The sequence below is a fragment of the Bos mutus genome, chromosome 14 (assembly GCF_027580195.1).
Source record: "Bos mutus isolate GX-2022 chromosome 14, NWIPB_WYAK_1.1, whole genome shotgun sequence".
Taxonomy (NCBI): domain Eukaryota; kingdom Metazoa; phylum Chordata; class Mammalia; order Artiodactyla; family Bovidae; genus Bos; species Bos mutus.
Window position 1 is genome coordinate 78,674,900 of NC_091630.1, and position 26,172 is coordinate 78,701,071.

The following is a 26,172-nucleotide window of genomic DNA, read 5'->3' on the forward strand; positions in this document are numbered from 1 at the left end:
AGAACTTGACCGATGATCCGGGTCTTCTCGCCAGGCTTTATTGTTCTCTTGTCCCGTTCCCTCTTAGATTTGAGGCCAAAGTGAGGACCCTTTCAGTTCCTATGAGCTGCCCTAGGACAGGGCTCTTGAGGGCTTCTTCAGCAGTGGGGTTTCTAGGAAGGTCACCTGTACGAGCCCTACATGCTGTACGAGCCCTACATGCTGGCCACATCCTGCATGGGCTATTTTTATTTGTTTTCGTGACAGCTCTACTGAGGTATGTGTTAGAATCAGAGATGTCCAGGTCCTAATCTCCAGGACCTGTGAATACTTACCTTACAAAGGGACTTTGCTGATGGGACCAAGGATCTTGAGATGGGAAGCTCTTTCCAGATTATCCAGGTGGGACTTATTAGAGGAAAATGGAGGGTGAGGGTTGGAGAAGGAGGTTTGATGATGGAAACAGAGGGTCAGAATCAGAAATTTGAAGATGCTGACACTGCTGGCTTTGAAGCCGGTTTGAAGCTACAAATCACAGGGTACCCGCAGCCACCAGGAAAGGGAGAACAATCCACTGGAACTTCTGGAGAAAGCCTGGTTCTGATTTCAGCCAGGCGAAGCCCATTCTGGATTTCTGGTCTCCAGAATTATAAGACAGTACGTCTGTATTTTAAGCTACTACATCTGTGGTAATTTGTTAGAGCAGCCATAGGAAACCAATGCGTGGTATATTTTATGTATCTAAAGTCTACCCATTTCAGTGAGTTTTTTAGTTATTTTACTGAAAGGTGCAGCCATGGCCATAATATAGTTTTTAGAACACTTTCATCACCCTGATAAGATCCTTCATGTCCCTTTACAAATAATCTTTGTCCTCAACCCCAGGTAACTAATAATCTACTTTTGTACCTGTGGAAGTCACTCAGTTGTGTCCAACTCTTTGCGACCCCATGGACTGTATAGTCTGTGGAATTCTCCAGGCCACAATACTGGAGTGGGTAGCCGTTCCCTTCTCCGGGGGATCTTCCCAACTCAGGGATTGAACCCAGGTCTCCCACATTGCAGGCAGATTCTTTACCGTCTGAGCCACCAGGGAAACCCAAGAATACTGGAGCGGGTAGCCTATCCCTTCTCCAGCAGATCTTCCCAACCCAGGAATTGAACTGGGATCTCCTGCATTGCGGGCGGATTTTGTACCTGTACTTCTGTATAAATGTCTATAAACTTGCCTTTGGGACACTTTATGTAAGTGGAAGAACTGACTCAATGGAAAAGGCCCTGATGCTGGGAAAGATTGAAGGCAGAAGAAGAAGGGAGCTGCAGAGGATGAGATGGTTAGATAGCACCACCAACTCAATGGACATGAATTTGAGCAAGCTCCAAGAGATAGTGAAGGACAGGAAAGCCTGGCGTGCTGCAGTCCATGGGGTTGCAAAGAGTCAGACATGGTTTAGTGAGTGAACAACAACAGCAGGTGTAAATGGAAGATATGATGTCTTGTGTCTGGCTTCTTTTACTGGGTATAAAGTTTTTGAGGTTCATCCACATTGTTGATGCTAGTACTTCAGTCCTCTTGATTGTAGAAAAATATGCTGTCGTGCAGTACATCACATCATTTCTCCACTCACCAGCTGATGAACGTGTGTGTTGCTTTCAGTTTGGGGCTGTTAGGATTAATGCTGCTATGAACATGCGTGTGCTAGCCTTTGTGAATGTGGGTTTTCATTTCTCCTGGGTAGATGCCTAGGAGTGGAATTTGGTGGGTTGTGTGGATTTTTATATTTAACTTTTTGAGAAGCTGACAAACAGGTTTCCAAAGGGATTTCACTATTTTTCATTCCCACCAACAGTTCATGATGACTCTCCTCCACCCACTCCCAGTATAAACCCCACTACTCAAGAAATTATTATTAATAGTCTGTTGTGGTTCTGATTCCTGATCCTTGATCCATCCTACATTCTTGTATCACCAGGTTTGTTTTGGGCATTTGTAAAAATTTGGGGATTTGGCATTGGATGAGACCTGATGATATTTATATTTTAATATAAACAATGAGGCAGAAAGTTCAGGCAGAAAATTCACTGAGTGAATTGAAGGGTTAACTCGATATCCTTTCTTCTTTTATCATTATTATTTTTTACATTGAATTATAGTTGATTTACAGTGTTGTTAGTTTCAAGGATACAGCAGTGGTTCAGTTATATGTATTTGTTTTCAGATTCTTTCTCCTTATAGGTTATTACAAAATATTGAATCCAGTTCCCTGTGCTATATAGTAGGTCTTTGTTGGTTATCTATTTTGTATATAGCAGTGTATGTATGTTAATCTCAAACACCTAATTTATTCCTCCCCTGCTTTCCCCTTTGGTAACCATAAGTTTGTTTTCTGTGTGTGGGGGTCTATTTCTGTATCACTGTTTGCTGCTGCTGCTGCTGCTAAGTCGCTTCAGTCGTGTCCGACTGTTTTAGAGTCCATATATAAGCAATATCATGTGATATTTGTGTTTCTCTGGCCTCTTTCACTTAGTATGATAATCGCTAGGTCCATCCAGGTTGCTGCAGGTCCCTTTCTTTTTTGTTTGTTTATTTTTGGCTGTGCTGGGTTTTCATTGCTGCACACGGACTTTCTCTAATTGTGGCAAGAGGGGGCTGCTCTGTTGCCACGCATGGGCTTCTCATCTCAGTGACTTCTCTTGTTGCGGAGCACTGGCTCTAGGGCACGTGGGCTTCAGTAGTTGTGGCTCCCGGGCTCTAGAGCATGGGCTCAAATGGTGGGGGCACATGGGCTTAGTTGCCCTGCAGCATGTGTGATATTCCCAGACCAGGGATTGAACCTGCGTCCCCTGCACTGGCAGGTGGATCCACGCCTTTCTTTTTTACCCCAAGCAGATTGGCCACACATTAGCACATACTTGCCCCCCTCTCCCCACCAACTCCGTTCCAGCTTCTGCTTGGAAGTTCTGTTTCCCCTCATCGGAACCTGTCTAGACTCCCCAGACTCGGTGGATGGAACTGGGGGCAGACACAGGGTTCCGTCTATAGATAGATGTCTGCCCGGAGGGAGTTGGGGGGTGAGAGGCCCTGACCCTGTCGTGGGGGACAGCAGGACGGATTGATGAGAGCCAGATGGAAAGCCTGATCGTTCTGTCTGGGCTTGCTGGGCAGGTGGACCCCTCCCGCTTCCTCAGTGACAGCAGTGAATAGAACACTGGCTTGATTTGGGGGCAGAGATGGGGAGGAAGTCTCGCAGGCATTCCATATTCTGTGCGGGAAGGGCTGTATAGACTTCAGTGACTTACTTTAAATTCCATCTGATCCCACAAGGGAAAAATTGAGTAATTTTATGGCGACTGGGAGAGGTTTTCAGGCCTTGGAGGAGAAACTTGACAGTGGGGCGTCTTGGCCAGTTTGGGGTGACCAGGTTGTCGAGTTTGGGCCCTGGAGCCAGCAGGACCTTGGGGGGTTTCGGACCAAGCAGTGGTTAGTCCCCAGGCAGGAAGGCAGACACTAGGGCCTGACCCTGCACGAGAGGCAGGTGCGGATGCTGTGGCGTTGGCGGGGCTGAGTTAGAGGATGATCGTGGCCTGTGTGCTGAGCAGTTGACGGGCAGCAGGAGGAGAAAGGCTCTGGGAATTCAGGGTGATGACCTGGGTCTGCCGAGTAGCCACGGCCTCGAGTAGAGCTCAAGGGATTCCGACTCTGTTCTGTGCATGATGTTTCTGCCATTTTTTGAAGACGAGGCAACTGAGGCTCAGAGAGGTGAAGTGACCTGCCTAAGGTCACACAGTGAGTGAAACGAGCTGCCAGAAATTCGAGCCCCAGGCTGTTTCTGAAATCTTTGTTACCCCACAAGAGGAGTTTTCTTTAGAGATGCACGGGATGTACGGAGAACAAAACAAACCACACTGAGTGATGAACATGTCCTCAGGCAAATTTGCTGGGTCCAGGGGAGGGGAGACACTTTTACAAAGCGCACCCCCTACCTCCTCACCCAGGCCACATTAGGAAGTAGAGGTGGCCTCTTATTGCACAACCAGCAGCTGTTACTCTCTGTGTTGACCCTGTTGGCGTTGTTTACGGGCAGCGGAGAGGGTGAGAAACCACACCAAGTCTCAGGCCTGGAGGGCTCCAGCCTCTCTGCCAGGAAACAGAGACCCTGTTTTGAGACACTCAGCGAGATGTGATGCAAAGAGCAGAAAATATCAAAACATACAGCACTTCTCCATGGATCACAGTTTTAAGTGAGTGTATATGAATTAGTATTGTAACAGAGTACATGGAGGTAAGGTTATTATTTATAAACTGTTGGAGGGGAAAAAAAGCAGAGGACCTGGTGTTTTGTCCTGGCCCCTCTGCTTCCTGTCTGTGTGACCCCGGGTTGTCATTTCACTTCTTGGAATCTCAGTTTCCACTTCTGTAAAATGGGAAGATTGCACTGGACGTCCTCTGAAATCTTTCTTGCAGTGAACTCTCTGTAATTATAAATGCTGTCAGTTTGTGTTCCATGCCAAGAGAAGCTTTATCTGTAGATTTTTTTTTCCTGTGACTTTGGATGAAATGTACACAGCTGGCTGATTTTTCAACAAAAATTTGGGGAGGTGGTGGGGAGTTTTAATTTACATGACAAAGGCTTGACTCAGAGCCACTTTATGGCTTTGATGGGTGTTAGAAAGCTCTTGAGAGAGTCCTGTTAGTTGTTCTGTGGGGACGAGGCTGTGTTGATGAGGTTCTTTCAACATTGCCTTCACCCCTGTGAAGAGTGGGGGCTTTGACCTCAGTGGGCAGGATGTGGGTTACAGAACATGAGGGGTCACCCTTGTACTGCAAGAGCTTTTGGAATCAGCTGGCATGGGTTGGAGACACTTCCTGTCTTGGGGTTGGGAACCTGGAGTTGAGAGCGATCTCGGCATAGGTGTACGTGGTTGGGCTGGAGGATTCGTTTGGAGAACTCATGTCATCACATCCTGGGATGGCAGCTTTATGAGCATAACCCTTTATGCGTTAGAGGGACTTGCATCGTGATCTTCAAGCCATATAGGGCCACTGAAAGATCCATGTATTAGAACAGGTAACCGGTGGTGTTCATAGCTTGTGAGATGGAGAGCAAGAGACCAGAGTCTGGGGGTTCAGTGGGAGAGAGATGCCCTCTTTGCGTAAAGTAGAGGGTGTGGGGCCCAGAGCCAACCTCCCAGATGCCATCAGTAAGCCACCGAGTCGCATGAACTGGCAGCCAGGGCAGGAAGCGGGGTCTGGTAGCAACCAGCATCTTCTTGTGCACCCACTGAGAAATGTATCAGACCATGCTCTGGGTTCCAAGTGACAGAAACCAAACTCAAGCTGGCCTAGTTTTGAAAAAGATCATTTATTGTGAAACAGTCGGGTGGCTGATACGGGCCCAGATCACGCTGGCCAGGTTTTGTCTCCCACTGTTTCTTTGCCTTGCCTTCCTTGCACCTTGTTTCTCGGGGGGTCTCTCCCTGTGAGGTAAAGTCAGGCTTTCAACCTTTCATGTGAATAGCCCTGTGTGATGGGAGAAGGATACCCTTTCCTGGTGACTTCAGTCAAAGTGCTCGAGAACGTCCTTATTGGCCAGTTAGGGTCACATGACCATTCTTGAGCCTTGAGAGGACTCTTACTGGCCAGTTTTGGTCACATGCTTGTTCTTGAAGCAGCATTGGTTCTGGAAGACTCCATGCTTTGACACGCCAGCATGGGTGGTGTGGGTGACACGCCAGCCCCTCGGGCACATGATAGGAGGGTCATGGGGTACCCCCGAGGACAGTGATGCCATCCCAGAGGGGCTGGAGGCTGGGCAGGGAGGAGCCCCAAAGTTCCCTTTTGCCTGGTGAGGGTTAGGGTAGGTTAGGGTGGGAGGTCAGGGCAGACTTTCCTTTCGTTTGACCAGGGAGGCTTCTGAGGCTCTGGTGCCTGGGCTTGTATGGAGTGAGTGGCCCAGAGGGAGGGAGGTGCTGTGGGTCCGTGGCCTGTCCCAGGTGCCGCTGCCCGTGAGTCAGTCTTTCCTTCTCTTCCTCCAGCAAACGTGTTTTGAAGGCTTGTTCTTCTGAATCCCTCAGAGTGTCATTTGAATTCTTCATGCCTCTGAACTGTGCCCAGGGTTGATGCTCAGAATGTTTAACATTGGGCAGCCACCAGTGTCCTTTCTGGAAGTTTCCACAGTGCTTGACATTCATCTTTTCCTAGCTGAGGCCCGTCTGGGGGCTCTGGGTGGTGGGTGTGGCAGCCGGGGAGCTGGGCTCTGGACAGCACCTCTTTCCCAGCCTGTGTCAATCCTTCGGGATTTTAACTGGGCAGCCATGCTGGTGTGAAGCAGCCCAACACTTCCTGTGTAAGTGCTCTCGGGGTGGCTCTGGGGAGCTGGTGCTCACTTGCCCGCCTCCCCCAGCCCTCCTCACACTCAACGCCCCTGCCCCACTCCCACCCCCCATCCCAGGGCTTCCATGGACCGCCCACAGAGGGAATGCACCATTGATTTTTGTGCAGGTCGCCGGAGAGAGGCCAGGAAGATGGCCCTGTAAATGGCAGCTTTCTCCTGCTCACCCCGTTCCCTCAGCTGGGCTGTGTGGTTATTCAGATCAAATGCCCTTTCCTGTGAGGTTCGTTGAGGCCACGACCACCTGCACTTACTCTCTTTGCACCTAAGTTTTCTTTTTTTTTCCTGTGAGCAATTCAGGTTTATAGGCTTTGGAGAGTATGCAAATATTTGATTTAAATTCAGGAAGTCTGGAATGAGGAATAGAAAGAGTTACTTCTCGTTTATTTTTTTTCCGGGTGACTCGGGGAGGATGGGGTGGGGATGACGTGATGAATCCAGCCACTTGGTCCTCCAGGGTGGTGCTCCCAAGAGGACAGGCCAGGCCCGGGGCAGTGGGCTGGGTCCGCCGGCCCAGGGTGGCCTGTGCGAAGAGAAGGGACATGAGAGGGTGCATAGTTTGGAGGCTTCTGTGGGTCTGAAATGGAGCGTGGAGCAGATGATAAGAAGGGTAGTGCCTGCCACCTGAATAATAGCTACCAGCTGTTGGTACTTCCTGCTGGCCGGCCATGGAGCCCGTCTTATCCCTTTGACTGATCTCAGTAAGCTTCTCCACAAACCTGAGTGGTAAATACCATCATCCCTGTTTACAGCTGAAGAAGCCAAGCCCCTAGAGGTTAAGAAATGTGTCCAGGATCACCCAGCTACTCAGTGGCAATTTGAGTATGTCAGGCTCCAAGGCTGTGCTAAAAACCAGTGCCCTGTGTACTGCCCAAGGGGTGTTCATAGACTTCATGGACTGTTTGGGGGATAATTTGTTGTTTAGCAGGTAAGTCATGTCCGACTCTCTGCGACGCCATGGACTGTAGCCCCCCAGGCTCCTCTGTCGGTGGATTCTCCAGGCAAGAATTCTGGAGTGGGTTGCCATTTCCTTCTCCAGGGGAATCTTCTCGACCCAGGAGAACCCACATCTGCTGCCTTGGCAGGCGGATTCTTTGCCACTGAGCCACCAGGGAAACCTTTGAGGATAAGTGGCATCCTATAAATCAGAGCCTGAGGCTTCTAATAAGCATTTATTCTGGTGGTCAGAGGCTGCATACTGACTTGTAAGAGGGAGGAGAAAAAGTGTGGGTGAGGGTGGACACAGAGGCAATGAGCCCTAACCTGGGGCATCGGAGAGGGAATGAACCCAGGCACCCAGAGTTCCTGTCCCAGCCCTGCCCCAGCACCATGGGGCCTTGGGTGAGTCATACTGTCTCTAGCTTCTGGTTTCCTTTTCAGTGAAATGAGAGTAACAACCACAATAATAGCATCTGTCGTGGGCTTCCTCAGTGCTGGGTGCAGCCTGGGATACCAGGATGGAGAGGCGTACAGATTAGGGCTTCTGCTTGGGGTGCTTGGGGATAGTGGGGAAGGAGGACCCTCCTCACCGAGGCCGCACACGAGACACGGGACAGCTCAGACCTGGTGAGCCGGAAGGGTCTCTGCCAGCTGGGGCAGGAGGGAGGCGAGCAACTTGTGGCCTAGCTGTGGTGTCAGGGTCCCCCGACCATCTGACTATTGTCCCTGCAGCCAGAGGGAGGGACTTGTTAACAAGGGGACTTCTCTCCCCAGCCCTAGTTCTGCCTCGTGCTCATGTGTGCTCAGTCACGTCCGACTCTTTGCAACCCCATGGTCTGTAGCCCACCAGGCTCCTCTGTCCGTGGGCTCCTCCAAACAAGAATACTGGAGTGGGTTGCCATTTCCTTCTCCAAGGGATCTTGCCGACCCAGGGATCGAACCCATGTCTACTGCTTAGCAGGCAGATTCTTTACCACCGAACCACCTGGGAAGGCCCCTAGCACTGCCTAGATAGTCCTCATGAGAACCACCTTCCCAAGCCCTCAGATGACAGACACCGAGTCCCAGCCATGCCACTGGGACTCACAGTCATCTGGGAGCTTTCTGCAAACACCGGTGCCCAATCTAAGGAACAGTGTTGCTAAAAAGCTCCCCAGGTGATTGTGATCCACAGCCTGCTCCTCCGGGGACCTGCGGCCTGTTCCTGCCGAGGGGGTGGATTCATTAGGGCCGGGGACAGGTTCCAGACACCAGATACCTCCAGGGCTTCGCAGCTGCTCCTGGTCGCCAGCTCATGACTGTGTCCTGGCCCTTGGATGAGGCAATGGGGGTGGTGTTCTCCTTACATGTGCCGCATACGGGCTGCGCCCCGTGTGTCCTGTGCCCCTGGGCACTAAGTGGCCAGCCCGGGTGTGCCTGAGCCCTGTGGGGCACCTGGGCTTCCTCCGGGTGCTGCCTTCTCACTGCTATGGGCAGGGCCTGGATCCTTGCCCCCTGGACCATGTAGGGTCATCCTCAGATGGCCTGAGTCTCAGCATCTCCCAGGACCCAGTGCCCGCTGCCCCAGTGGGACTCAGTGACAATCAGTCACAGGTCTGGGACCAGTCAAGCAGCACAGTTGAATCTGTGAATCTGTCAATCAGCACAGTTGAATTCTAAACCCGGCAGTTTGGAATCTGAATTTGAACCTGCCAGGGATGCTGGAAGTCTGGTCGAGTTGATGCCCTTGCACTCTATTGGGTTCAGAATCATATTTTTCTAGCATTTTTACATAGTATTTTACATTTTTTACATTTAACATGGTTCATTGGCTTCCAGAGAAATCCTTTTGCATAAGTTCTCCCAGGAACCAACCACTTTCTGAACACTGTCTCGTAGTCAACTTGTCAGGATCACAGAGGGAGAAACAAGCTTCCCCATGGAGTTGTGACACATTTGCACCTGACTGAGTCAGGATTCGAACCATGGTCATTCTGACTCTAAAGCTCATTCCGTGCACAGAGGTGGACCGTAGTTCCAATTATGTAAAACCAAAGACAAACTGTTCTATATGGTGGCTACTAGCCACACAGGGCTATTTAAATAGAAATTAATAAAAATTAAATAGAATTAAAAACTCGGTTGCACCAGCCAGAGTTCAGCTGCTCCATAGTCACCTGGGTCTGGTACTCCTGTATTGGACAGTGTAGATAAGGAACATCTCCAGCAGTGCAGAAAGTTCTATCAGTGCTGAGCTAGAGTGACCACATGGCAGAGACATGGCTCTGGGCCCGGCTTGCACAGTGGCTGAGGACGGATAGAGGCGGGGACATGGTGAGCCAGCCATCTCGCTTTGTTGCATGCATGCTAAGTCGCTTCACCTGTATCCAACCCTTTGCGACCCTGTGGACTGTAGCCCACCAGGCTCCTTTGTCTGTGGGATTCTCCAGGCAAGAATACTAGAGTGGATTGCCATGCCCTCCTCCAGGGGATCTTCCCAACCCAAGGATCAAATATTCGTTTCCTCCATTGGCAGGCAGGCTCTTTACCTCTAGCGCCACCTGGGAAAGCCCCATGTCACTTTGTTGGTGTCCACTAATAGAGTGACCAGCTGTCCTGGTTTGCCGAGGGATTTTCAGGGACTTGGGACTTGCTTGGTTAATGCTGGGAAATTCCCAAGAACCTGAGACATCGGTCACTTTGTTCACTGCACTGTGTCCATGTAGACCTCCTGCTTGTGCTCAGGTCCAGGACACAAGACTTGAACAAAGAGTTGCTCCAAGGTCAAGGGTGGGGGGAAGCTAGCTGATGAAGTGGCAGCATAATCTGGGAGGAGTGCCCTGAGAAAGGGGAGTACCAGGTAGGATGTCCCCAGAAGCCTTTCCCTAAAGGGCATGCGCCTGAGCTGAGAGCGGACACCTGGATGCAGTTCGTTAATCAGGTGAAGGAGTTTGGAAGTGGGTGGAAGTTCAGTAGTCAGCCCTGGGTAGTTAGGAGTCGGAAATCTTGGGAGCTGGTTCTGACTCCGCTGTGATCCTGCTGTCTTCACTGCAGGCAAGTTCCTTTCCTTCCGCATGTCAGATTCTCCCATCTATAAAACCAGGCATTTAGACCAGACACCCCCAATAACATTCTCTACCTTCACCCATGTCCTGCTTTCAAGTAAATTGTGATATGTCTTTAACGGTGGCACAGTTTGAAAAAGGTAGGATTAGGGCTGACCCACAGGGTTGCGGTTTTGCTGAGATGGTACTGAGTCTGGCTGTTCAGGCTCCAGGAAGTCTTCTCTTCCTCCTTCACCTCCTTTTTAATTTATTTTTTTAATTGAAGTATAGTTGGTTTACAGTGTTGTGTTAATTTCTGCTGTACAGCAAAGTGATTATATATATTCTTTATACATATATATATATTCTTTTTCTATTAGGGTTTATCACAGGATAGATATATACCTATGTTTAATATTTGTTTATTTATTTAGCTGTGCTGGGTCTTAGCTGCAGCACACAGGATCTTTAGCTGTGGCATATGGAATCTAGTTCCCTAACTAGGGGTCAAACACGCACCCCCGTGCTTTAGAAGCATGGAGTCTTAGCCACTGGACCACCAGGGAGGTCCCCAAAGTGGCATATGATTGTCAAGATTAGGTGATGGGAGCTGAGAGGGCAGTGCAATTGATGAAAGCTGCAGTAGTTATCTTAACATTGTTATCCACAACCATTTACCTCCTATGTGCTTATTTATTTTCATTTTCTAATTTCTGATTCTAAACATTTAGGGTTGCCCCTGTGACCCTATCCTTTGTATTTCCTTGTCACCCCTGGTCAGAGTCACATTGTGTCACAGTAGCCAATTCACACACTGTCCTTGGAGCCTGAGATCCTTGAAGATGGGAACTCTGTCCTCATCTCCATCTCCCTATGCCTCTGGAGTTGTCTGGCATGTGATAGTCAATCATGATATTCTTATTGAGCAAACCAAGCTATTACTTGCTTGTGTGGTCACTTTTGACTTTGTTGTGGTTCTCAGAGCTACTATTATAAAATGCTACAGACTGGGAACTTATAAACAGCAGCCGTATAGTCCTTACTGTTCCAGAGGCTGAAAACCTGAGATCCGGGCACCAGCGTGCTTGGGCAAGGGCTCTCTTCTCATCGTGTGCTCACGTGATGGGATGAGTGAGGGAGCTATCAGGGGTCTCACTTACAAGGGCACTAATCCCATTCATGAGGGCTCCACCATCATGACCTCTCAAAGGCCTGACCTCCTAAAGCCATCACACTGGGGAGTTAGGATTCCAACATGGGAGTTTGGACAGGACACGACAGAGTTGCTCAGTCCTGTCCGACTCTTTGTGACCCCATGGACTGTAGCCTATCAGGCTCCTCTGTCCATGGGATTTTCCAGGCAAGAGTGCTGGAGTGGATTGCCATTTCCTTCTCCGGGGGATCTTCCGACCCAGGAGTCGAACCCGGGTCTCCCGCATTGCAGCAGACGCTTTACCGTCTGAGCCACCAGGGAAGCCCGGAGGGGGGACACAAACATTCAGACCAGTAATACTTGTTATGATATGTATAATAATTATTATATGTATAATATGCATATAAATGATGCTGAAGCTCCAATACTTTGACCACCTGATGCCAAGAGCTGACTCATCGGAAAAGTTCCTGATGATGAAAAGGTTGAGGGCAGGAGGAGAAAGGGACAACAAAGGAGGAGATGGTTGGATGGCGTCACCGACTCAATGGACATGAATTTGAGCAAACTCCGGGAGATAGTGGAGGACAGGGCAGCCTAGCATGCTGCAGTCCATGGGGTTGCAAAGATCAGACACGATTTAGTGACTGAACAACAACAGTACATCTAGAAAAGCGCACATCATGATTACTTTTGCGTGTGTACGGATTTGCAACATGCAGTGGCAGATGTTTGGAGTTAGAAGGTGAAAGGAAGCAAACATTGGCATGCTCAGGTGTAAACCATGGAAGGGTCTCCTGCTAACAATGTGATCCTGGACCAAACGCAATAGATCTTCCAGTCTGGCTGTTGAATGCCTTCTCTGCTTAGCTCAACAGGAGACAGATGCCGACTGGCTTAATTCATCCAAGCAGGGCAACAGGAGGTTTGGACATGTTCTTAATAAAACTTTCTCATCTTGATTAAGAAATATATATATATATATTTTTTAAACAGATTTTTGTTCTCTTAGTTAAAACTGAGGGGTAATGTGAACATATAGAAAAATGGCCTTCCTAATACAGGCTCAGGGAGGCAGTGGTAGGGAAAAGTTGGATTAAGAGAGCACTTTGAACTAATTGCAATGTTAGCTTTTCCAAGTGACTGTGGAAACTGCTGAGTGCTCACAAGTAGCTTTTACCCGGGCCCCTTGAATGTGCAAGATAAGCTAGTTACCTGTGCAGTGATCACATTTAATATTTTTTGACAAATTTATAAAAAGAATGAATGTGCTTAAAAAATTTTTTTTAAGTTTGTTAAATATTGCCCTGGGGAGTTTGGGATCCATATGCATATACTGCCATATTTAAAATGGATAAGCAACAAGGTCCTATTGTATAGCACAGGAACTCTGCTCAGTGTTACGTGGTGGCCTGGACGGGAGGGGAGTTTGGGAGAGAATGGATACGTGTGTATATATATATGGCTGAGTCCCTTTTCTGTCCACCTGAAACTGTCACAACATTGTTAATTGGCTATTCTCCAGTATAAAAAGGAAAGCTAAAAAAATATTGCCTTGCTAATATTTTTACATTCTCACTAAGTCCTTTGAATAGTATAAATAAAACTTCAGCTTAAGTTATGCAGATTACCATGAATCCTGAATAACAATACTTATTATAAATAACATTTGTTGAGTATTTAGTACATATTAGCCACTGTTCTAGGGGAAAGTTTTATTAAATAAGTGATTAAGAGTTGTTGGAAATAGTGCAGAGCTCTTGTAATTGAACAGGATTAGGGGTATATGTTTATAATTTTGTTAACATATAGATATTTTTATTATTATTAACATAGGGATGGAATGAATCAAGGCTAAGAGAAAACAGCAAGTGATAAACAAGCCAATAAAACTACAAGGTGAATTCACTGAGGAGAAGGAGTAATTACTTGAATTATTATTTTTTTGTTTAATTAACATTTATTAAGTGTCTTCTGGGTAACAGGCCCTGTCAGGTACTTTTGCATCCGCTGTTTTATTTAATTACAACGCCTTCATCGCTCGCAGATAAGATTTCCCGTGGGCTTTCTTCGACTGATGAGCTAACCTAGCCCGTGGTTTGCAGTCCTGTTTGTGCTGTACAGTCACCTAGGGATCTTGGGAAAACTATAGTGCTAAGGTTTCATCCTTAGAGGTTCTGTTTTAATTGTGCAGGCTGGGGACCCAGCAGCGGTATTTTTAAAGATTTTCCTCCTGCCCTGGTGAATTTTGGTTGAGCCGGAGTAAGAACCACTGTGCTAGGCCATTTGAGATGTTATTTCATTGGCACAAAAATATTGCTTTAAACTCTTCAGCGATAAGCAGCTATTGCAAACTTTGGGAGTTTGCTGTGCCAGGTGGATACAAGTCAAACATCTGTTTTCCTTTGTCTGTTTCGTATTAAATGGGATATGGAAAGTGTCAGAATAATGATTGAATGAAGCAGGCTAGAAAATGTTACCCTCAATGTCCCAGACCCAGAATTTCCAGGTGCACTTCATTTGTCACCTGGGTTTTGCTCTGTGGTGGTTTCAGAAACATCATGCCAGTGATTTGCATAATAAGTTTGTTCGTTTGGTTTTTGTTTTAAGTAACTTCTACTCTAAAAGGCGCGTGCGTGTTAAGTCGCTTCAGTCGTGTCACTTGTGACCCCATGGACTGCAGCCCACTAGTCTCCTCTGTCCATGGGATTCTCCAGGCAGGAATAGTGGAGTGAGTTGCCATGCCCTCCTCCAGGGGGTCTTCCCAATCCAGGATCAAACCCACGTCTCTTATGTCTCCTGCATTGGCAGGCAGACCCTTTCCCACTAGTGCCACCTGGGTTCCTTTAAATGAAATACATACATTGATACAGAGTATCGATCTGTGAATAAAAACTTTAATAAGAGGACACAGGAATTATAAGGAATTCTTTTGGTGGAAGGGTTATATAGGTCAAAATGGCCTCCTTAAAAATTATGTTTGCTGTCACAGTAAAGTTAATATCAAAACATTTTTTTAAAAAGTGTTCAGGGAGCTCAGCTTTCCTTTAAAAATTGTTATAGCCTGAGATCACATTATAGAGAATTAAAAAGTGATCCATAATCCAAGAACATACCCAGACCCTAAAAAAGTTTTTTTAGTCATCTTCAAAAATAGGTCGATGCTTCAGTGGGAGCTTTAGTCCTGCCTAGAGAATCCCAGGGGTTGTGAAAGTGTGATATAATTGGTGGTCAGGTAAGGGCAGATTCCACTGCTGCTGCTGCTAAGTCACCTCAGTCGTGTCCGACTCTGTGCGACCCCATAGATAGCAGCCCACCAGGCTCCCCCGTCCCTGGGATTCTCCAGGCAAGAATAGTGGAGTGGGTTGCCATTTCCTTCTCCAATGCATGAAAGTGAAAAGTGAAAGTGAAGTTGCTTAGTCAGACCTGCCAAGTATTTTCCCCTAAAATAAGCAACGTTTCTGGTAGGGGCAACTAGATAGCCTTCCGTTTAAGACCGTTGTCCCACTTTAAAAAAAAAAAAAATTATATAATTGGCTGTGCTGGGTCTTAGTTATGGCATATGGGATCTTCAGTAGTGGCATGCAGGATCTAGTTCCCTGAGCAGGGATAGAACCCAGGCCCCCGGCATTGGGAGTTCAGAGTCTTATCCACAGGACCACCAGGAAAGTCCCTGATGTCCCCCTTTTAAAAACATTATATTGCGTTAGCTAAGAGGCCTTGGGCAAGTCATATCATCCTTTCGGACCTGAGTTTCTTCACTGGTATCACAAGTGGTGGGGGTGTTAGTTTTCCAATGGGGCTTTGCTGAGCGTCTGCAGTGGCTTAGGGAGCCCTGGGGGAGGGGTGTTGAGCTGACACCTCTCTGGGTTTTCCACACTGGTCTCAGAGCTGCTATCTGAGGGCAGCTCTGGGTGGGTGCTCCTTTGCAGAGACATTAAACCCATTCATGTCTGCATGCATTTTTGAGGGCTTGGCATGAATCAGGGGTCAGTGCCAGGGGCGGGGGACAGCAGAATGACCAAAACGAGCGTCCGCCCTCAGGTAGCTTCAAGTGTCCTGGAGACGACAGTCTACACAGATAATTCAGCATTTCTTCAGCTAGGTCAGGGGCTGGGTGGGAGAAGGAGGTTGGGCAAATGACTGTGTGAGTGAGTCCTGGGTGCTTTTTTTTTTTTAAAGAAACAAATGACAAGTAGGGGACAGCTCCCTCCTTGAGTCACTGGCGAGTCACTCCCGAAGGGAAAGGAAAGAGGAAGGACAGGGCCCACGTGGGAGGCTTGGCATTTCCCTGAGTGGACTCAGGGACGTGGCTGTGCTGGTGCAAGGGCTGTCAGGCCAAGAGGAGGATCTGGGGTCTCAGAAGACCACAGGGTCAGCCCTTAGGACTGGGAGGGACTCTGAACATGTTTGAACGTTATTAGTCGCTCAGTAATGTCCGATTCTTTGCCATCCCATGGACTGTAGCCCACCAGGCTCCTGTGTCCGTGGGATTTCCTGGGCACGAATACTGGATTGGGTTGCCATTTCCGTCTCCAAACCCTAGGTCAAGGTCCTGGAATTTGGTCCAAGGGTCTTGTGATTGGGGTGGCTGGGATTCTGTGAATGCTTGACCCTCCTAGTCCAGGCAAATTGCCCTGGCAAGTCCAGCTGCTTGCATGTCCAGGTCGACATACATGATGTCTCTCTTCCTGCCTCTTGTGCTTGATGTTGTGAACCAGCCATCCTGCCTATGATCCTTCCCATATGCTGCCAGTTTTGCTTGTATCCCCTCGGTTGGGCAAATTCTAACTTGTCTTTTTGTTCGCAGCTTAGATAACACCTCCTTGGGGGAAGTCTTCCTTATACCCAGCACTTTCCCTCCCCTGTGGAATTAATTAAATACCCTTTTCTGTGATTGCCCAGCACCTGTACTCATTGGAAGCACAGCATCTTAACCATTGAACTGCCAGGGAAGTCTTTATTCCACTAATCCATGAGAGCTCTTTGTGGCTGGGACAGTTTAATTATTGGAATTAATCCCATGGCCACATGCTTGGCACGTTGAAGGAGCTCAGCAGATAGGTCTTGAGTGAATGAGTGTCCTCCCTTGACAGAGCAGCTGCAGAAGCTCAGCAAGGTTCAGTGACTTACCCAAAGTCACACAGCTCTGAAAGACCAAGAACGGACTGGAGCCCATGCTGTAAGTCTAAAGAGGGGAAAAGATCAGATCCAATTTCTAGAGTCTCCCATCCAAGTACTAACCAGGCCCGACTCAGCTCAGTTTCTGAGATCAGATGAGATCAGGCGTGTGCAGAGTGATATGGTGGTAGACCGGTTTCTAGAGTCATAGTCCAGCTTTTCTCTGTCCCCAGAGAGGAAGTGAGAGAAAGTCACCCTTGTTTTGAGATGACTTTCTTTCTAGGAGAGACATACTCTCTTTCCTGGTTGTCTCCAAGTGATGGCAAGACCAGCCTCATCTTCATGTTCTTGAAAAAGAGTTTTGTGAGAGCAAGTTAGTATACTTTTTTCTAATTTCTAGTATACTTTTTTCTAATTTCTAGGACTTTTGCCCAGGACCTTAAAAAATTGTTCCCAAGTAAACAGCTTGTCTTATTTTCTGCTTTGTAAATCTGGTCAAAGAATCAGAAAGAAAGAAAATGAAATCTTTATGTAATTGAGCCGAGAGGACTGTCACCGTGCTTCTGGGCGTCTGTGTGTAAGTGCAAACACACAACACACACACGAGTGTGGACCTTGTGCTTACCTGTGAGGCCTTAACTTGGGAGTGTGCTTTGTTGTTCAATCTGTAAGTCACACCTGCCTCTCGCGGCCGAGTGGACTGCAGCCCACCAGGCTCCTCTGTCCATGGGATTTCTCAGGTGAGGATACCGGAGTGGGTTGCCATGCCCTCCTCTAGGGGATCTTCACGACCCAGGGATTGAACCTGCGTCTCCTGCATTGGCAGGCGGGTTCTTTACACTGAGCCGCCAGGGAAACTTGGTATGCCTATGTTGTTCTAAATGAAATGGCTCTTTTCTTTGGCCACTGAGCAGTTTTGTGATTATTCTTGAAAAGGGAATTTTAAACCACATTCAGGTGACAGCAGAAAGGAAACCTGTACTGGTGAACGAGAGGATTGCTGGCAACGCAGCCAGAGTGGTTGACATGATCGGCTGATAACGTTCCCCCACGACAATTAGGCAGGGCCCCCGAATCTTTTGTGAATACGGGAGGCTGGTTAAGTGGCTTCCGGTAGTCTCAGTCTCCAGTGACAAGCAAAGAGAAAACACCTCAGGCAGCTAAAGATTTAATCAAAATGAAAGCCAGAAAAAAGCGTTCTCTTTCTGTTGCAGGCAATAATGAGTGTCTAGACATTGCAGACCTTGCTCTGATCTTTACACTTGATGCTGGTGAATGGGTTCGAATGGGATATTGTTTACCTTGGGTTTTATGAAAACTCCCTTTGATTCATAAGTTTGTGTGAATCTCTTTTGTAAGAGTTCTGAGGGTGACAAGGATGGTGTAATGTACGTTTGTTTTCCTTTCTCTGTGGTGTAGATACCTAAAGCAGAAAGCAAGTCAGGGGTGGAATGACTGAGACCAGTTCAAATTCAAGTTGAGCTGAGTGTTTTTCTGAGACCCGGACTTGCTGACATAGCCCAGAGTCCCAGCATCCTTTATCATAGAATTATGAGTCTGAAAGGATCGCCAGGCTCCACCCTCTATGTCCCTGGGACAGTGCAGTCCAGCCAAACTGTATCCCTTCATCAGAGGAGTTTGATTTGGGGTTTCTCTTTATTTGCTGTGCAACCTTCAGCAAGTTTACTTGACTTGAATATATAAAGAACTCTTACAACTTGATATCTCTGAATCTCCATTTCCTTTTTTTTTTAATATCTTCATTTCTTTATTTGTCATATACCAGACTGTTTTGAATGTTAAATGACAAAAACATTTGTGAAACATCTTCTGTAAAATATAATGGTTTGGAGAAATATTATTTGGCTTGAAATACTACTGGATGGAAATGTTATATTGGGTTATTATTCTTGGTACAGGAAAAAAACAGTAGTGATTAGGATTTACTGGAGGCTTTTTGTGTGCTGGGGACTTGTGACTTGCCTAATCCTTGCTATATCTCTGTTTTGCAGGAGAAGAAACTGAGCCCTGGAGTTTGAGTAATTTGTTCAAGGTTACCAAGTTGGTAAGTGACAGAACCGGATTTGATTGTGGCCACCTGGCTTCAGAACTAAGCGCTTCATTTGAATTGTCTTGAGCCTCACAATAGCCCTCGAGAGCTGAGGTTCAGAGAAGTAACTTTCCCAAGTTCTCTTCACTGGTAAGGAGTTGTCTGAGTCTGTTCAGGCTGCTGTAGCAGAGTACCATAGACGGGGTTGCATATAAACAACAGAAATTTAATTCTCACAGTTCTGGAGGTTGGCAAGTTCAAGATCACGATGCTGGCAGATTCAGTGTCTGGTGAAGGCCCACTTCCTGTTTCTTTGTGCTATAACCTCACATGTGGAAGAGGCAAGAGAACTTTCTGAGGTCTCTTTTCTACTAATCCCATAGATGGGTACTAATAGGTACCATAGATGGGTACTAATCCCATCTATGAAGGCCCTACCCTCGTGACCTAATCACTTCCTAATACCATCATGTTGGGGGTTAGGTTCCAACATAGGTTCCCCAATTTGGAAAGGGGATGCCAACAGTCCCTTTCAGAGTTGACTGAAAAATAATAACTATATCCAGGGGAGCTCATCAGTCCCCAAGTGTCAAAAATGGAGAGAAATCCAAGCCAAATGGTTATATGAGCTGAAGGCACAATAACTTATGGGGCTTTTGCATCCACAAAGCAGCTGTAGAGTCTAGGAGTTAAGGTTTTGAGACCACAGTGGGCCTAGAAATGAGACTTGGGCCCAAGGTAGACATGAATTTCCAGGAGCTTTAAACATTACATGTCTTCATGAAAAAGGACTGGAAAAGCCCCACTGTCAGGAGAAACAGAGAGGAAGCTTTTTTTGAGTGGAGAGAAAGTCACCAGGAAGAAATGAAAAATCTGGGGCTATACCGTATGTGGTTGTGGAATCTATATTGTTATTATCACGAGATGTGAGAACTTGAGTTGAGAAATTAGTATAAAAACTGGCTACTGTCTACTGTGGGGCTCTCTAGCACAACAGTAGGGATTGTGTTGTGTGTTTACACAGTCACTCCACTGGGTTATTTCAACAACCCAGACCTGGCAGACTCCTGCAGAAAGAACTCTGAAGATGTGTGCATAATTAAATCATATGGACTATTTAGGAAAGGAGTGACTTTGAGTTGAAAGTAAAAAAACCGTCTAAAAGAGACTATAAACTGCTGCTGCTGCTAAGTCGCTTCAGTCGTGTCCAACTCTGTGCGACCCCATAGACTGCAGCCCACCAGGCTCCCCCGTCCCTGGGATTCTCCAGGCAAGATCACTGGAGTGGGTTGCCATTTCCTTCTCCAATGCATAAAAGTGAAAAGTGAAAGTGAAGTCACTCAGTCGTGTCCGACTCTTCACAGCCCCATGGACTGCAGCCTACCAGGCTCCTCCGTCCATGGGATTTTCCAGGCAAGAGTACTGCAGTGGGTTGCCATTGCCTTCTCCGAGACTATAGACAATATATTTTTAAATGATTAAAAAGGATACAAAAATGCAATGAAAGGTGGAAAAAGAATAAGTTGATTTAAAAAGCTGCCACGTAGAAGTGAAAAATAGTGATTGAAATTAAAATCCAACAAAAGCGTTAACTGACAGCCTAGATGTCGTGAAAGATGCTTAGTGAACTGGAAAACAGTGATAACAGTGTACGTCTGCTTAGTCCTTAGTGTGTGCCAGCCGCTGTTCTGTGTCCTTGTTTTAACGCATTGAATCCTCAGAACAAACATCTAAGGAAGGCGTTATCATTATCATCTGTGCTTTACAAAGAAACGAAGGTGCAGTAGTTTAAACCACTTGCCCAAGGTCACAGAGCTGCTAATGACGGAGCTGGGATTTGACCCCTGGCTGTCTTTTAGTGTAGCCTAGAGTCTGTGTGTGCAGTTACCACACTGTAGAGTATCATTAAGAATAAGCACTAAGCAATAAAGAGATGGGAATACGGTGGAGAGGCGTAGAGGAGTGGAGGAGAGGGTCTGCTTATGGCTCAGCACAGGGACTAGGGGAGAGGCAGCATGAGAAGACAGAATGATCAGCTGTCCCTTCAGATCTCCTCCACTTCTGAGGTTCCAAGAATTTGTGATCCTACTGAGAGCAGACATATTGTAAAAAGGGGCAGCAGAGCCTCAGTTTCCACTGTAGTATGCCTCAATGGGCTGATGTTTGACAGAGGTCTCTGGGGGGAAAAAGAGAAGCCCTGACTAGCATTTGCCCATCTCTGTGGTATCAGTACTTCCACCATGAACAATTTAAAGCTACCAACATGATGTCACTGAACACAGGCTTGGGAAGAGATGTGCACAGTCGGCTCTTTCGAGCCAGCCCGAGCCAGCTCAGCACACCAGTGCTGATGTTCATTCTGTTTTAAGCTCTGATTTCCGGGTTGTGCGTCCAAGGGGCAGAATTTTCAGGCAGTAGTAGAATCATGTGTGGTATCACGGGGCCAGGAAGAGACTGTGGGACAAGAGTGAATCTCTGCCCCGCTTTCTTCCCTTGAATTTGATAAACAAACCATTCTATGAATGTAGTTGGACAGACTGGCATCCTTATGACCCTGTTCGTGAGAGTAAAAGTGAGTCCAAACTCTTTGAAGGCCATTCCAGCATTTTAAGTGTTTGTACCTTTTGACTCTTGCAACCTCAAGGATTTTATCTTATAAATCCCATCTTTCCTATATATAAATACACACACACACACACACACACACGAAAGTGAAAGTGAAAGTTGTTCAGTCGTGTCCACTTCTTTGTGACCCCATGGACTATACAGTCCATGGAATTCTCCAGGTCAGAATACTGAGTGGGTAGCCTTTGCTTTCTCTAGGGGATCTTCCCAACCCAGAGATTGAACCGGGGTCTCCTGCACTGCAGGCAGATTTTTTACCAGCTGAGCCACAAGGGAAGCCCATATATATTTAGTTTCCAAGGATTTTATCATATAAATCCCACCTTTCCTCTAGTAACACGTCTTACCTGTAGTGTGAAGATGTGTGTAATGTAAGCTCCTTGCAGCATTGTTTGAAATAGCAAGTCCCTGGAAGCAACTGAAATAAATGTATGTCAGAAAAGGATTGATGGAAGATATTAAGATATATCCTTACAGGAGAATACTGGGCCACTGTTTAAAATAATACGTCAAATATACCAAGAAGGAATCAGCTCCAGGATGCATTTCTTTTTTTTTTTAATTGTTTTTCTTTTTATAGTTGGCATATAACATGAGCTTCAGGGGTACAATATAATGATTCCGTATTTGTGTATATTGCTACATGGTCACCACACGAAATTTGGTTAGTGTGTGTTGCCGTGCATAGCTACACAATTTTTTCTTGTGATAAAAACTTTGAAGATGTACTGTCTTAGCAACTTTCAAATATGGAATTCTGTATTTTTTTTTTTTAAGATTTATGGATCTATTTAATGGCTGCTGGGTCTTTGTTGCTGCGCTCTGGCTTTGTCCAGCTGTGGGAGCGGCTCTCTTGTTTGCGTGCCTGGGCTTCTGTTGCGTGGCTTCTCTTGTTGCAGAGCCCGGGCTCAGGAGTTGTGACTCACAGGCTTAGTTACCCCGTGGCACGTGGAATCTTCCCGAACCAGGGATTGAACCCATGTCCCCTGCATGGGCAGGTGGATTCTTAACCATGGGACCACCCAGGAAGTCCCGTTATTTCCTGTATTATTAACTGTAGTCACTGTGCTGTGCCTTACGTTCTCGTGACTTGTCTATTTTAGAACCGGAAGTGTGTACGTTTGACTCACTTTGCCTGTATCTCCCAACCCCCAGTCTGTTCTCTGCATCTATGCCTAGGGATTTTTTTGTTGGTGGTTTTTAGATTCCACTTAAAAGTGAGATAATACAGTGTTTTTTCTTTCTCTGACTTAATTTCACTTGGCATCAAGCCCTCAGGGTCCATCTCTGTTGTGGCAGAAGGCAGGATTTCCTTCTTTTTTTACTGCTCAGTAATAGTCCATTATATATATATATAATAGATCACACTTTCTTTATCCATTCTTTCCAGGATACATTCTTAGGTTAAAAAAAGCTGTATGCAAAAAAGTGTGTGTGGTATGCTCCCTCCCGTGTTTGGGAGGGGGTGGAAAGAGGGATTAGTGCTTATGCAAACCCACCCCACACATACAAAAGCTTGATGATTTTTGCATAGATTTTGCTGGAAGCACACCAAAAAAGAAAGTGGTTGTGGGCAGTACCATTTAATTCTTGAGAAGAAGTCAAGGTGATGGTGGGTTTGGGGTGAACGAATATCTTATTGTATATCCTTTTTTTAAGCAAAAAAATTTTTAAACATAAATGTTGTTGTTAAACTCATTAACAAAAAACTTCCCTTTGTGAGCTTTCAGCCTGCACCCCCTCTTAGTTTTAGAGGAAATTGGCATGGGGTTGCTGACCCCCAGCCTTTACGGAACACATGCCAAGCACCAGGCCCTTGCCAGGGTTGTCGTACACTATGGGTTTCTCCATTGCCTGACTCTGCCTGGACTCCAGTAGTGGCCTGGTCAGTGCGTGAAAAATAGTAATCCCATTTTCAGGAAGAAGGGCGGCTAAGTCTTTGTGGGAAGTCACGTGGCAAGCAAGAAGGGGAAGTGGAATTCACATGGCACTTGAAGAAATCTTAAAAGTGCCTTGGGAACAGAGAGAACCCAGCTGCTTCTTAGCAATCCCCGTTATCTGGTAGGCATCCGTCCCTCCTACCGCATCCCCAGCACCTCTCTTGAGATCACGTGGACGTGTTCCATCAGTATTAATTTTTCCACCTCTAAGATTCTTTGCTCTGGAAAGTTGGAGCTGTGTTCCCGGACCAGATGAATCGCTGATGTGTTTGGAAACCACAAAGGCAAGGAGAATGTGTCCTGCGATGTCCTCCTTTTCTGACTTACCTGCACAACTCTCCTGTTGAGTTTTGCATCATCAAAGATAACAAAGAGACACTAGCTCTGTTCACTTAAAAAGAGCAACCTTCAGGGCCTTTCTTAGCAAATTAGATGTTCCCAGAGGTGCTTCTGTTGTCGCCCTTGTTGTTTTCCGAGATCAGTCACATTTCTAACTCATCCTGAAATGTCTTATGGAACCAGAAGCTTACTCTTGTCCTCTCTCTTTTATCATTTGGTAGTAAATAGGTTATTCATCTTCAGCGGGCTGTCATGATGTTTTTGTGATTATATCAACAGTAGTCCAAATAGGCAGTAAAACTCGAGTGAAGACTTAAGTTCATGGACTCAAAATCAAAAAAACCAGCCTGAGTATTATTTAAGAGTGTAGCATCATCTGTAACACTGGGGTGAAATTCTTGCATGGGAGGGCTGTTTGCTGGTGGCTGTTTCTATTTTGTGGGCTCAACCAGAGAGCACCCTTCGGAGCTTGTAAGTATCATTTCCCGTCGGGAAACGTGGGCTGTTGTGGTTTTAGTTTACTGTGAGATGACTCTATGTCAACAGTGTTATCTTGACTCCCCCAACCAGTAATTCTCTCTTCACTGCCTGAATGCAGGTACAGAGGAGGTTGAAATGCTATTTCTTAGCTGACGCCTATCCGGACTCCACCTTCCTGTGCTCTCCTTGCTCTACGTAGTGTTTAATTAAAGCAATCATCTTACTGGCTTTAAATAATTGTAGTTGTTTGTAGCTATCTCCACATCAGACCAAGTGCCAAGAAAGATGGTGTGGATCATCTTGCTTCATCTGTGCATAGCTGGCATGTAGCTGATGTCAGAAAACTTCAAATTTCACCAGTTAGGTTTCTTTTGAGCCCCAAGTTGAACTGCCTTCCACAGAAAAGGGATTCGCTGGTTTATGTAGCTGCAAAGTGCAGGGATGGAACCGAAGGCACGGAGCCTTAGACTGTGTTGCTAAGGCTTACACAGGTTTTCCTCATCTCTCAGCACTGCCTCTGATTTCTTTTTGGATTGTGGTGGCAAAGCATGTCAGCAGTTCTAGCAGTAGGAGAAAAAATGCCCCTTTCCAACAGTTCAGCAGAAATCTCAGGAAAGAAAGATTTCTTCTTCAATGTCTCTGATTGGTCTTCTCTGGGTAACATGCCTGTTCCTAACCCATCGCGGTGGCCAGGTGAATGCGATGCTCTGATTGGCCACCTTGGATCAAATGCCAGCCCCCGAAGAAGCTGGAGTAGGGTCTGCTCTCCCCAGAGCCCAGGAACTGAGAATGAAGGCAGGCAGATGTTCCCCGGGGAAATATGGAAACCATTTGTGAATGGGGGGTAGGCAGAAGCAAGATGTCCAATATAGTATGTTTTTAATCAGTGTTTACTCAGTGAATGAATTAACAGATGAATGAGCAAACAAGTTCTGCGGCTGATTCTCTGAGCGGGTTCTATGATATCCAGAGTGGGGTTTTAACAGATGGAGCCTTTGCAGAGAGCCTTGAAATCAAGTCATGTAAGGATGACATTAAGTTAGCTGAGATATTTAACAAGAAATAGACATATGATAGCTGTTCCCAAATGTTTGAAGGGTGTTCATAGGGACAGAACATTTGCTGGCTTCCTACTTTGTGTCATGCGTGCTGGGCTGGATGCTTTAATTGCCATTGTCTTTGCTTTTATTTTCCTTTTATTTTCCTTTTATTAGACCACCAATTTATGTTCATTATAGAAAATCCAACACTGTACACACAAAAAAAGAGAAAAATAAAAGTCCTTCCATTAACTACCTAGGACTAATTGCTATTAATATTTTGGGGTATATTCTCTCAATCTTTTCTCCCTATTAATAGATGCATTAAAAAATTCTTATTTAATTGTGATAGTTGTGTTTGTCAGAGAGAAATTGTGGCTTAGACAGAAATTGTGGCTTAGGAAGTTGCCTGAGGTCCCAGGCTTAGGCACTAGAATTCTGGGACCAGAATTTGGGCCACATCTGTCAGCCTCAGAAGCCCTCTCTCATTCCCTGGTCTTTGATTTACCTGCTGCATAACCAGCAGTCTGTGTACTAATAGGGTTTTACTACAGTTCTGTTCTGAGAATCGTGATTTCATCGCTGTCTGTTTATCCACAGACTCATCTTTATTCATATAGTCGGGAAATATTTCATTGGGTGCTTTGTGGGTGCTGGAGGTTGCCCACTGGATAGCTGGTTCACATGCAGGGAAGAATGAGGTCCTTTCTCTTCCCAGAGACTTTGGACAAAATTTCTGAGCTTCCCTCGGATTGGATCATCTCAGGACACACCTCTGTCTCTCAACCAATCATGGTGACAGAGGAACACTGATTGGCTTAGGCCATTCTGGACCCACCCCTGGAATTGCAGATGAGGTCTGAATGAATGAGGGATGCTGCTTGGCGGGAGAGAAATGGAATAGATGCTGAAGAGGCAACTGCTATCTCTAAGTGTTTAGGATCTGGCTATAGAAAGATAAGTAAGGCATTGTACCTACTTTTTAAAAGTTCACATTCTAGTGTGTTCCTGAGAGTTTGACAGTGATCAGAGGAAGGGGTATTTACATTGTTGAATGTAAAAATGCATTACATAATTTTTTTCGTTCTTAG

General features: G+C 46.4%; 1 protein-coding gene across 6 annotated transcripts in view; it reads left to right on the forward strand.

Moving 5' to 3' along the window:
* Window positions 1–26,172, forward strand: part of CYRIB (CYFIP related Rac1 interactor B) — a 148,330-nt gene that overhangs the window by 20,204 nt on the left and 101,954 nt on the right. For 3 of the 6 annotated variants that reach the window (XM_070382777.1, XM_070382781.1, XM_070382780.1), the window contains exon 2: window positions 18,620–18,672. In XM_070382777.1, coding sequence (XP_070238878.1) covers window positions 18,620–18,672 — 53 coding nt within the window. Of the gene's footprint in view, window positions 1–4,148; window positions 4,222–18,619; window positions 18,673–18,786; window positions 18,808–26,172 lie in introns of those variants that run through there. The other 3 variants (XM_070382778.1, XM_070382782.1, XM_070382783.1) reach the window with 3 other exon arrangements.